Below are 15000 nucleotides of genomic sequence, written 5' to 3' on the forward strand. Positions count from 1 at the left end.
ACACCCCATATACACACAGATACACAACTCATCTACACACAGACACACACCTCATATACACTCAGATACACACCCCATATACACACACACACACACACACACACCCCATATACACACAGACACACACCCCATATACACACAGATACACACCCCATATACACACACACACACACACAGACACACACCCCATATACACACAGACACACACCCCATATACACACAGATACACACCCCATATACACACAGACACACACTTCATATACACTCAGATACACACCCCATATACACACACACACACACACACACACACACACACACACACACACACACACACACACACACCCCATATACACATAGACACACAACTCATCTACACACAGACACACACACCCCATATACACACAGATACACACCCCATATACACACAGACACACACACCCCATATACACACAGATGCACACCCCATATACACACACACACACACACACACACACACACACACACACACACCCCATATACACACAGACACACAACTCATCTACACACAGATACACACCCCATATACACACAGACACACACACCCCATATACACACAGATACACACCCCATATACACACAAACACACACACCCCATATACACACAGACACACCCCCCCCATATACACACAGACACACACACCCCATATATACACAGACACACACACCCCATATACACACAGACACACACACCCCATATACACACAGACACACACACCCCATATACACACAGACACACACCCCATATACACACAGACACACACACCCCATATACACACACACACACACACCCCATATACACACAGACACACACCATATACACACAGACACACACACCCCATATACACACAGACACACACACATCCCATATACACACAGACACACACCCCATATACACACAGACACACACCCCATATACACACAGACACACACCCCATATACACACAGACACACACACCCCATATACACACAGACACACACACCCCATATACACACAGACACACACACCCCATATACACACACACACACACACCCCATATACACACACACACACACACCCCATATACACACAGACACACACCATATACACACAGACACACACCCCATATACACACGGACACACACCCCATATACACACAGACACACACCCCATATACACACAGACACACACCCCATATACACACAGACACACACCTCATCTACACACAGACACACAACTCATATACACACAAACACACACCTCATCTACACACAGAAACACACCCCATCCACACACAAACACACACCCCATATACAGACAGACATACACCCCATATACACACCTCATATACACACAGACACACAACTCATCTACTCACAGAAACACACACCTCATCTACACACAGACACACACCTCATATACACACAGACACACACCTTATATACACACAGACACACACCTCATATACACACAGACACACACACACCTCATATACACACAGATACACAACTCATCTACACACAGACACACAACTCATCTACACACAGACACACAACTCATCTACACACAGACACACACACCCCATATACACACACCCCATATGCACACAGACACACACCCCATCCACACACAGACACACAACTCATCTACACACAGACACACACACCCCATATACACACCTCATATACACACAGACACACAACTCATCTACACACAGACACACACACCTCATATACACACAAAAACACACCTCATATACACACAAAAACACACCTCATATACACACAGACACACCTCATCTACACACAGACACACACCTCATCTACACACAGAAACACACCCCATCCACACACAAACACACACCCCATATACACACAGACATACACCCCATATACACACAAACACACACCCCATATACACACAGACATACACCCCATATACACACCTCATATACACACAGACACACACCTCGTCTACACACAGACACATACACCTCATATATACACAGACACACACCTCATATACACACAGACACACACCTTATATACACACAGACATACACATCATATACACACAGACACACACACCTCATCCACACAGACACACACCTCATATACACACAGAAACACACCCCATATACACACAAAAACACACCTCATATACACACAGACACAAACCTCATCTACACACAGAAACACACCCCATCCACACACAAACACACACCCCATATACACACAGACATACACCCCATATACACACAGACACACACAACTCATCTACAAACAGACACACACCTCATATACACACAGACACACACCTCATATACAGTACACACAGACACACACACCTCATACACACAGACACACACTTCATATACACACAGACACACACCTCATATACACACAGACACACACCTCATATACACAAAGACACACACCAAGATGACAAAGAGTTTATAGTGACAACAAAATCCTGATCCAGAATCCTCTCTCTCTCTCTCTCTCTCTCTCTCTCTCTCTCTCTCTCTCTCTCTCTCTCTCTCTCTCTCTGTATGTATTCTACCCTAATGGATTATTGACAAATGATATATTCAGCATTTAAACTCTTGTCGCATGTGGATCTGAGAGTTGAACTGATCTCCGTTTTAGATTTAACAATAAAAGTCTCTTTGGTTCTTTATAAATCACCAGAGCCTGTAATGAGTAAAACCGTCCTCTAGATGGCGACATGTTTATAATGTTGAAATCCCTGTCACTACAGAGACACTTCACACTGCACACCTTATCACCATCATCATTAATACTGTTAATGCTGTTATTGTTGTTAACGTTCCAAACCGTTATTAAAATATTTTAAAAATAAAAAAAATAACAATTAAATAAAGTACAATTATGAAACAGACCCAAGATTTACAGTGGTGTGAAAAAGTGATTTTAAATTTTTTTTGCACGTTTGTCACACTTAATGTTTCAGATCATCAAACAAATTTAAATTATAGTCAAAGATAACACAAGTAAACACAACATACAGTTTTTAAACTAAGGTTTTTATTGTTAAGGGAAAACAGAATCCAAACCCACATGACCCTGTGTGAAAAAGTGTCCCCCCCCCCTTAAAACATAACCGTGTTTATCACACCTGAGTTCAATTTCTCTAGCCACACCCAAGCCTGATTAATGCCACACCTGTTCACAATCAAAAAATCACTTATGACCTGACTGACAAAGTGAAGTAGACCAAAATATATCCTCAAAAGGGGGAGTTTGGTGCCTTGCTCAATGGCACCTCAGTCGTGGTATTGCCGGCCCGAGACTCGAACCCCTAACTGGGGTAAATCCAGAGAACGAATTCCCCGTCTGGGTCACCGTACTTAGCTGTATGTCACGTCACTTAAACTCAACTTAAAAGCTACACATCATGCTGAGATCCAAAGAAATTGAAAGAAAGAAAGTCATTGAGATCTATCAGTCTGAAAAAGGTTATAAAGCCATTTCTAAAGCTTTGGGACTCCAGCGAACCACAGTGAGAGCCATTATACACAAATGGTAAAAACATGGAACAGTGGTTGAACCTTCCCAGGAGCGGCCGGCCGACCAAAATTACCCCTAGAGTGACGACTCATCAAAGATGTCACAAAAGACCCCACAACAAGATCCAAAGAACTGCCGGCCTCACTTGCCTCAGTTAAGGTCAGTGTTCATGACTCCACCATAAGAAAGAGACTGGGCAAAAATGGCCTGCATGGCAGGGATCCAAGACGAAAACCGCTGCTGAGCAAAAAGAACATAAAGGCTCGTCTCTGATTCGGCAGAAAACATCTTGAGGTCCCCAAAACTTTTGGGACAATACTCTGTCTACTGACAAGACAAAAGATGACCTTTTTGGAAGGTGTGTGTCCCATTACATATGGTGTAAAAGTAACACCGCATTATAGAAAAAGAGGCATCCAGACATTGTACCAGCCCCCAACGTCCTCTGTGGGACGGAGCCTTTGGACTCTAAGAATCCTGAGACATGTCCAGTTGGACTCTGTGATACTATGGAGATCTAAGTCCATGATCCTTACACCAATACAACATTTAAATGACTGTATATTACAATCACACCCCCAGTGTCACCCATATGAGGATGGGTTCCCCCTTGAGTCCGGTTCCTCTCAAGGTTTCTTCCTTTACCAATTTAAGGGAGTTTTTCCTTGCCACTGCTTCCTGAGTCACCTCAGACTTGCTCATAGGGGGATAAACACATACAGATTGTGAAATATATATATCTAATAATTTTTTATTCTGTTAATTCTTTTTCATTATTTCTTTTATTATTACTTATGTTTACCTTCTGCTCTATGTTTATGTTCTGTAAAGGTGCTTTGAGACAATGTCTATTGTAAAAGCGCTATACAAATAAACTTGAATTGAATTGAATTGAACATCATATCAACAGTAAAATATGGTTTTGGTACTGTGATGGTTTGGGGTGTTTTGCTGCTTCAGGACCTGGAAGACTTGCTGTGATACAATAAATGGAACCATAAATTCTGCTGTCTACCAAAAAATCCTGAAGGACAAAGTGTGGCCATCTGTTCGTGACCTCAAGCTGAAGCGAACTTGGATTACGCAGCAGGACGATGATCCAAAACACACCAGCAAGTCCACCTCTGAATGGCTGAAGAAAAACAAAATGAAGACTTTGGAGTGGCCGATTCAATGTCCTGACCTGAATCCTATTGAGATGCTGTGGCATGACCTTAAAAAGGCGGTTCATGCGCGAAAACCCTCCGATGTGGCTGAATTCCAAAATTTCTGCAAAGATCCAGCCAGTTATTAGGTTTAGGAGGCAAGCACTTTTTCACACAGGGTCATGTGGGATTGGATTTTGTTTTCCCTTAATAATAAAGACCTTCATTTAAAAACTGCATGTTGTGTTTACTTGTGTTATCTTTGAGTAATGTTTACATTTGTTTGATGATCTGAAACATTAATAAAGTTTAATAAAATGGCCCCACATGGGACACCATAGTGCACTTTTCAAGCTGTTAAACTCTCTATTAATATTAGTGTAAAGAAAAACTCTGCAGGACCTGCAATAGAACCCTGAGGGATACCGTTTTAGATTTTCTTTGTTGTCTTGTAAACAATTCCTGTCAATGCTGGTATATAAAGCGAACACTGACAACCTCAACACAAACTTGTGGGGCGACAAATCGGATCTTAGTCTTCGTTATAGATGTCTGAAAAAGTTTTAAAAAAAAGCTAAATTAGCCATGCCCTCAGTGTGGGCGGGGCATATTCTCTGTCCACAGGCCCTAAAATTGAACTGAAAACTGTTTTGAGGTTTCAAAAAAATAATAGCCTGTTATTGTTAATATAAACAGAAAACAAAAGCTGGCCTAAATCTGAAACTTGTGGGACACCATCGAGGGCTTTTGGGTTCTAAGCTGATAAGAAAGTGAAATAAATAAAACTCTAAAACAGAATTCATTGAAAGACCAAATTAGAGTTAATGTGTCTTTCTTACTGCTAATATAAAAACACCATAGGACACACCAATGTACTTTTTTTTATTACTGATTATAAACTTATTATTACCCTGTTACTGATAATATAAAGGAAAAACAACAGACAACCTAAACCGGAACCCTGTGGGACATCGTACCTGGCTTTTTTTAATTAAAAAAAAAATTAATGCTAAAATAAAAAATGAAAACAGACATAAAAAAACACACCGCCAGCCTCCAAAAATCTAAATCTAATGCTAATATGCAGGAAAGAGCAAACAGAACAGATCTCTTTTAGACACATGTTGGATCGCTGTTATTGCTAATGAATAAATAATAACGTGTCTGTAAGACGAGGAGGCTCGGCGCTGGACGTCTGGCGAAAGCATCATCATCATCATCATCATTCTAAAGAGGAAGACGGAGCAGGGAATTTCAGATACGAGTAATCCATGTTGAAACCTCGAAGGGTTTCGGATCGATAGCTCAGCTTTACAGCCGATAACGTGTTTAACGCAACACCGGTTTCTGAATAACAGCAGAAATGTGACTCAGTGATTCTGTAAAAGAAAAAAAACATCTAAGAGGATACAAAGCAGCCGTTCTGACAAAGAGCAGCTGTTCCGTTTGACGTCATTTAGCCTCGTCGAGATCAATTCGACTCAATGAAGCTCTACAGGAAGCACAGATTCGTACTCGAACTCTATAATGAACCAAGAGAGCAGCACAAGCATCGCTCATCTATTAATACTCGATTCAGTATTAAATCTAGGTTTAGTTTATTTGTTTTTGTTGCGGTAAATTTTACACCGGATAAAAATATTTTTGGAGAGACAAACTGTATCTCCGAATAGACTAATAATAATAGAATGAATTAATGTAATTAATAGTTTATGTTTATAAAAGTTATTTTAATTAATAATTAATAAACGTTGGACAAAATGATCAGAAACGTTTAAGAAATGCAAAAAAAAAATGTAAAAAATTTGAAAAATGATGTTTAAAAAAATACTCAGCTCAATACACAACCTCAAACAATTCAACACTGTTTTTCCACATGTTGAACAAATAAATGCATTTTCTTAAAAATATTTTACTTTGATTATTTTTTTCTTTTTATCCTTTTTAGGGGATGCTTTACAACACTGACAGGATAAAGAGATAAGTCTGAAGGTTATTAGTATTTCTTTTTTTTTGTTTTGTTTTTGTTAATCATCCCTTTACAGAGACCAATAAACACTTTAAACATATTATTATTATTATTATTATTATTATTATTATTATTATTATTATTATTGTGTATTAATATTATTATTGTTGTTATTATATTTCTTATTATTATTATTTTTATTATTATCATGTTTATTATTATGTTTATTATTATTATTATTATTATGTCATTATACATAATAATGGATTAAATGTTTTATACATATATAGATTTTATGTTAAATACAATAGAAAACAGAAAGAAACGAGAATGAATCATTCTTAAATATTAGATCGCTTGTTTTTTTAAATAAATCTTTATTGTTTTTTATAAACCAATAAAGGTTATTGTTATATTATATATTATTATATTATATTGGGGTCAGTGGTGGCTCCAGGGGCGCTGTATCATAGCTGCCCCTGCACTTTGACCCCAACCTACTCAGTTGGGGTATGTAAAGTAAAGAATTCCATTGTGCTGTAATGTATGTGTGGCGATAATAAAGGCTTCTATGCCCCGTTCCATTCTTTTCTATTCTATTATACCTGGATTTTCTGAGCTATGAAGATGATAATAATTTAGAATAATAATTTCTCATTCTGTTTGTTTTAGAGCTGACGTTGGGGAAGTGCCAGGTGAAGTGAATTGTGGGTAAGTGTTTCCTGACCTCTTTAAGCTGTGACTCTGCATAAGCGCCGCCTGGTTCATGGCTCGGATCCAGCCGTTCATGTCCTCCTGTGTGTCCGCGCTGAAGAAGTACGTCCTCATGCCGCCGTGCTCGGCCTGCGAGCCAATCACAGAGTTCTTACTGTAAATGTACGAGCGCATACCTGTGTGACTCGCCTGAGGACAGAGACAGACGGAGAGACAAAGAGAGCAAAAAAAAAAAAACAGAATTCTGAATTCTGATTGGTCAGAAGATTTGATTGTTTATATCACAGAGCTACAAATCACGGGTTACGGTTGCTATAGTAACAGCAAACGTGATGCTGATGCTCTGTTAATAATAAATGACTTAAAATTACATGTAGAATAATTTATTTAACAGATCGCAGTCTTAATAAAAAAAAAAAAACAAGAGAAGCTGGTGTTTATAGCTGCTATAACATACATAAGAACAGGAAACGTGTAAATTGGACAATAACTAACTTTAATTTATGTATAAATAGAGAAGTAAAACAGCCAAAATAACAAATGCAGGAAATAAATGAATCAACAGGGAAATATTGTGCACAAATATTCAGAGAAATAAAAGAATAAATGGATAAAATAACAAAAAGTCACATGAACATGGAAAACTCACGTGGGAGAATAAACGATTCACTGATTCAGTAATGATTCATTTGTTTTTTTGTGATTGAGCAGTGTGTGATGATAAAACACACACACACACACTCACTCACTCACTCACTCACTCACTCACTCACTCACTCACTCACTCACTCACTCACTCACACACACACACACACACACACACACACACACACACACACACTCACTCACTCACTCACTCACTCACTCACTCACTCACTCACTCACTCTCTCTCACACTCTCACGCGCACACACACACACACACACACACACACACACACACACACACACACACAAAACCGACCTGGACCAATAATAATTCAAAATATAGAGATTTTCTCAGTAAACAGAGTAATTCAAAAGGTGGGGCTACTGTACATATGAGCTCAGTGTATGATGTCATTTAATAAACTCTGGGAACCAATCATGACTAAGATTACAGGGTGACAGTGCGTGTGTGTGTGTGTGTGTGTGTGTGTGTGTGTGTGTGTGTGTGTGTGTGTGTGTGTGTGTGTGTGTGTGTGTGTGTGTGTGTGCGCGCATACGGTTCCCTGCTACTAACTGTCAAATATTCCGGTCTCCCGCCCGACGTTATTCCCTGGACAGACTCCTGATACACCTGACCAGGATACAGCGCCTCACTGGAGCATTAATTTGAGATTAAGTGTAAATGATCTCCGTCACTGCTCACTTCCTGTTTCCTCCACATGACGTGAGCTCTGTGTTACGACTTAGACTTAAATAATCCCACCTTCCAGCAGAGAAGGTCACAAAGTCCATGCAGTGATACCGGAGGCAGGAACCCTGTTCAGAGGCACTGCAGCAAAATGCTGAACTGACAACTTCCTCTCTCTCACTCTCTCTCTCTCTCTGTCTCTCTCTCTGTCTCTCTCTGTCTCTCTCTCTCTGTCTCTCCCTGTTTCTCTCTCTCACTCTCTCTCTCTCTCTGTCTCTCTCTCTCTCTGTCTCTCCCTGTTTCTCTCTCTCACTCTCTCTCTCTCTGTCTCTCCCTGTTTCTCTCTCTCTCTCTCGATCGCTCTCTCTCTCTCTCTCTCCCTCTCTCTCTCTCTCTCTCCCTGTTTCTCTCTCTCTCTCTCGATCGTTCTCTCTCTCTCTATCTCCCTCTCTCTCTCTCACTTTCACACTCTCTCCCTCTCTCTCTTTCTCTCTCTCTCCCTCTCACTCTCCCTGTTTCTCTCTCCCCCCTCTCCCTCGTTCTCTCTCTCTAAAAAACAAAAACGATCCGTTTATCACGCGGTGAGACGAGATCGCGCGTACAGCGGTGAGAGAAAGCAGCTTCCTTCTCAGGCTGGGACGAAACCCGGTTATGACAAACGCCGTCAGATAAACGCTTCTCCTGAGCATCGGGTGAAACTTTATTAAAGGACCAGGGCAAGACGACTGGGAGGAAAGAGAAGATGCAAGAAATCCAGCAGCCGATGGCACGGTAGTTTAAACTGATACTATCTTTTTAAAAAAAAACAAAAAAAAAACGTCATAATATTATAGAAAAAAATTCACAATCATTTTAAAAATAATTCAGAATTTTTCAAGAATTATATCGACTCCTTACACTATGTCAGAATGTTGCATATGAGAGCGTTTACTTTAAATAAATAAAAAACAACCTCATTTCCAATGTATACCAGTTTGGAATATTAAGCGTTAGGAAGGTTTTCCTTATAAAATGATGATTTAATTCTTGAGATATTACAACTTTTTTCATAACAAAAAGAAAGAAAGAGCTCAGTTTATTTAAGAAAAAAAAACATTTAAAATACCTATTCATGCAAGACTCAGGAGACTCAGGAGCCTCTCCATCGCACCCGCAGTTCCCATAATGCACCGGGGTCACAACAGGAACCAATCGGCCAACAGGAACGAGAGAGACAGAGTGAGCGATAAACCAGACACTTTAATACAACTGTGAAGTTCCAAAAAAGGCTGGAAGAGTTCATACAGGTACAGAGACGAGAGACAGATGAGCAGGAGTCCTCACATCCACACACACACACACACACAAGCACACACACACATACGACCAAACACACACACGCCCACACACATATATATACACACACATGACCAGACACACATACACACAAACACAAGCAAACACACACACACAAGCTCACACACACATACACACGTGACCAAATACACACACACACACACACACACACACACACACGACCAAACACACATACACACACATGCACACATATATACACAAATGACCAAACACACATACACACACACACACACACACGACCAAACACACACACATACGAGCAAACGTATACACACACGCACACACATAAACACATGAGCAAACACACAAACACACGCAAACACACACACATAGACACACAAGCAAAAACACACACAAGCAAAAACACACACACACAAACACTTGTCTAAAATTGTTGTGTATTGTGTATATGCAAGCCAGATAGATAGATAGATAGATAGATAGATAGATAGATAGATAGATAGATAGATAGATGAAAAATAAATAAATAAATAAATAAATAAATAAATAAATAAATAAATAAATAAATCTCAAAGCAGCATAGCAAGGGTTTTACTTTTCCTGTTAAATTTAAACATCTAAAAATGTATTAAGTAAAACAAACAAACAAACAAACAAACAAATCAATCAATCAATCAATCAATCAATCAACCAATCAATCAATCAATCAATATCAAAGCTGCATAGCTACAAGCAGGGGGGAGTTAACATTAACTTGGTTATTAATAAAAAAATCTAATAGTTAAGTAAGTGAAGATAAGACATTTATTTATTTCCTTAATACTTCATTTTTAAATATTTTCATGTTTTTGTCACATAGCATTTTTCCTCTTTTTAAATTTAATATAAAATAGAAATTCTGACTGAATAAATGAACAAATGTGACTGATAATGCTAGTGTTATTACTATTACTAGTGTTATTACTATTACTAGTGTTATTACTATTATTAGTGTTATTACTATTACTGGTAAGTTTTATTACGATTATTACTATTTTTGGTGTTATTACTATTAGTAGAGTTATTACTATTACTGGGTTTATTACTATTACTGGTGTTATTACTATTACTGTTTATTACTATTACTGGTGTTATTACTATTACTGTTTATTACTATTACTGGGTTTATTACTATTACTGGTGTTATTACTATTACTGTTTATTACTATTACTGGTGTTATTACTATTACTGTTTATTACTATTACTGGTGTTATTACTATTACTGTTTATTACTATTACTGTTTATTACTATTACTGGTGTTATTACTATTACTTATACTAGAGTAATACTATCTATAAATCTGAGATTTGTGAAAAATTTTCTATTCCTTGATGTTTTCTTTACAATTCTATATAGTTTCAATAAAATTCAATGGAAGCAATTAAATTTAAATGCAATACAGCTCCCAACTAGCACTCTCTCTCTCTCTCTCTCTCTCACACACACACACACACACACACACACACATATTTTCCACACATACAAGCTGTGTAAAGAGGATGAAACGGCATGTGACATAAAACACACACACACACACACACACACACACACACACACACATACACACACACACACACACACACACAAAACAGACAGGAAATGAAGGTCAGGTCAGAGCCTGGGAGGACGAGCTTGCAAACATTCCTGCTGCATTGTTCTTTTCTCTGACAGATTAAACACCGTCCTGATCACAACACTGTGCTTTCATCATTGTGAGAGGAGTTCAGGTGTCTTTTAAAGAAGCCGGACTCATTAAACTCGATTAGATCAAGGGGAAATCCGATATCAGAAAAAAATATTGTATCACAATTCTCAGAGGGTTTTCTATACACAAACGTAAATAAATAAATAAATAAATAAATAAATAAATAAATAAATAAATATTACTTGATAAAAATAAATAAATATGTTAAGCATTAATCACGGTGGCTTAGTGGTTAGCACGTTCGCCTCACACCTTCAGGGTTGGGGGTTCGATTCCCACCTCCACCTTGTGTGTGTGGAGTTTGCATGTTCTCCCCGTGCCTCGGGGGTTTCTTCCGGGTACTCCGGTTTCCTCCCCCGGTCCAAAGACATGCATGGTAGGTTGATTGGCATCTCTGGAAAATTATCCGTAGTGTGTGAGTGTGTGAGTGAATGAGAGTGTGTGTGTGCCCTGTGATGGGTTGGCACTCCGTCCAGGGTGTATCCTGCCTCGATGCCCGATGACGCCTGAGATAGACACAGGCTCCCCGTGACCCGAGAAGTTCGGATAAGCGGTAGGTAATGAATGAATGAATGAATGATCTACACTATCTGCACTCCAAGGCCTGTATTCATGAACATTCTCAGTGTAAAGAGTTTCTCCTAAAGACCAAATTCTAAAAAAGAATTATAGAAATGTGGCATTTCCCTTTAAAATGAAAGAGAAGATCCCACAGTAGTAAAGATAAAAGTTCTTCATAAAACATCTTAACCCTTAAAAGAGCTCATAAGGCCAAAAAGTGTTAGAAAGACCGAGGAGGACTTTTAAGAGGTTTAAGAGTTTCTTTATCAGAGGACAAAATGACTAAAAGGTGAAGAGGGAGAAGAAATGTGTTGTATACAATATTTAATAATGATAGTGAGTTTATAAACAGATACAGATTACAGCATGTAGGGATTAATTTAGTCACCAATCATGTGTGTATATATATATATTCTGCCGCTATGTCATTTGTGTGTCTATGTCAGCTGAAATCCCACAGCAGCAGAAATGATAGAATTTGTCTCTGACATTTCTGCTCTGTGTCGAAGATGTTTACATGTACATTTATTACATTTATAACATCCAGATGTTAAAGCATCTGTAATATAATCGGTCACAAACGTAATCCCTACACCGTATAGTCTCAAATATCTGAACATACAGACAAAGTGAAGGTTTATAACAGACCAGAATCTAAAAGCGCTCCTATTTTTCTATTCCGCAACCAATCACAGTCTTCGACAGAACGTGTCACCTAGTAACAGGTTAAGCTCCGCCTCCTCTCTAAGATAAAAGCGATCCTGAATCACTCTGAAGATAAGGTTCATAGTTAGAAATGTTTCGCTCTCTGAGGTCATTCTGAGAGTCTTTATGAATACGAACCCTGGAGATGATCTGATTTTGATTTCTCAGCAGAACAACAACATCATTGTTACAGGTGAAAGTGTGACAAAAGCTGAATTCATTCACACTAAGAGCCTGAAACAAGAGAAATGACCCAAACCTGGCCGAGCGACGGATTTACCTTAAAGGCGAACTTGCGGCTGATGTGGTCTTCAGGCTCCACCGGGGAAATGACGTAGCTCGGCAGTGGGATGCTCCCCAACACCGTCTCCTCTCGACTGTCTGCACACACGGAGCACAGAACAAACTAACGTCAATCAGGAGAAAATAAATCCGATATCCGATCTCCGACCGGCACGGCTTTCCCCGGAAAAGTCACAGAAGGGTGGATGTTGGAGCAGACGTTCTCCACAACACCCTCCAGTTCTGAATTTCATAATTTAACAGGATCCTGTTTAGGAGATATGATGAAAAATATCATCCACAACCATCTAAAGTCCCTCAACAGGAAGTGACTACAAGAAGAAGCTTCCTATCCTTCGGTTTATTGAAACTATTACTGAAAAGTTTGTATTTTAGATTATTTATAAAGTGTAAGATAAAAATAACATCATTTTTAGACAATTTCTCACTATTAGGATGCACAAAAGAGTTGTTTTTTCCCGATCGGTGTCGTTTAAAAGAGTTTTCCCGATCGGTGTCGTTTAAGTCGCTTTACAGTCCGCATAACAATACGAATAAATTTGCATAAACTCCAGCGTTTATTTTTAAAAGTTTTTTTTTTTTTTTGCAAAATCTGAATATGATATCGATGTGATGTTTAACATTTTTTTTCCCTAAACAAAAAGTAGCCACAAAGAATCTCCATCTAATTTAATTTATTTGTATAGCGCTTTGTCTCAAAGCAGCTTTACAGAAGTATGGAAACAGAAGAAAGAGAAAAAAAAAAGGAAGAAGTAAATATACAAGAAGAAGAAGAAGAAGAAGAAGAAGAAGAAGAAGAAGAAGAAGAAGAAGAAGAAGAAGAAGAAGAAGAAGAAATAAGGATGAAAATAAATAAATAAATAAACAAATAAATAAATAAACAAACAAACGCATAAATAGATAGATAGATAGATAGATAGATAGATAGATAGATAGATAGATAGATAGATAGATAGATAGATAGATAGATAGATAGATAGATAGATAGATAGATATACACAATTACAGTTAAAAATTCATTTAACAATACTATTTTAAAATTTAACGAGCAAGCCGGAGGCGACAGCGGCGAGGAAAACCTCCCTGAGATAATATGAGGAAGAACCCTTGAGAGGAACCAGACCTCATCCTCATTTGGGTGACACTCTACACTACATAAATAATGTCATTTCTACAACAGTTTATAACAGTGTAACTATGAGCTCCTGAGGAACTAACGGGTCATCGTAAGCTCTGCGTTCAGCACAGACCTGAGTGCTGATAAAGCCCAGACCACACAGCTGACTGACACGACATTGGTTCAAATTTACTAATTTGTTTTTATTTATAGTGACGATGACTCACCTTTATAATAAAAGAGGCAGTAATCCGACAACACAAACCACTTCCTCTTCCAAAGCCTCATTCCTGAGCTGTCCTGCAGGTCAAACACATGGTTTATTCAGCTCTCCTTCATCATAAAGCCCTTTAGTGTTAGCTGGAATTATTATCAACAAATAATTGTATAAAAAGTGTAAAAGCGTTTCCCTCTACATGACGGATTCATTTGATCTCCTTTCTGTACTTGTACACACTAGAGGTCTTCACGGCTCCGCTTAGATCCGAAAACCCGAGGTCCGAACCGAGATCCGAGCGGGTTCGGGTCTAGAAGTTTCACGTG

At 38.7% G+C, this 15000-nt stretch overlaps 1 protein-coding gene across 21 annotated transcripts in view; it reads right to left on the reverse strand.

Annotated features, from left to right (window-relative positions):
* Positions 1-15000, reverse strand: part of plekha7b (pleckstrin homology domain containing, family A member 7b) — a 111808-nt gene that overhangs the window by 37414 nt on the left and 59394 nt on the right. For 16 of the 21 annotated variants that reach the window (XR_007139345.1, XR_007139344.1, XM_027178451.2 and 13 more), the window contains 3 exons: positions 14685-14757; positions 13318-13418; positions 7388-7563 (listed from right to left, as the gene is read on the reverse strand). Coding sequence is in view for 19 of the 21 variants with exons in the window: in XM_027178451.2 (XP_027034252.1) it covers positions 7388-7563; positions 13318-13418; positions 14685-14757 (350 nt within the window). In the remaining 2 variants the exon portion in view is untranslated. Of the gene's footprint in view, positions 1-7387; positions 7564-9813; positions 10084-13317; positions 13419-14684; positions 14758-15000 lie in introns of those variants that run through there. The other 5 variants (XM_027178452.2, XM_047807687.1, XM_047807676.1 and 2 more) reach the window with 3 other exon arrangements.

This window comes from Tachysurus fulvidraco, chromosome 2 (genome assembly GCF_022655615.1).
Source record: "Tachysurus fulvidraco isolate hzauxx_2018 chromosome 2, HZAU_PFXX_2.0, whole genome shotgun sequence".
Lineage (NCBI taxonomy): Eukaryota > Metazoa > Chordata > Actinopteri > Siluriformes > Bagridae > Tachysurus > Tachysurus fulvidraco.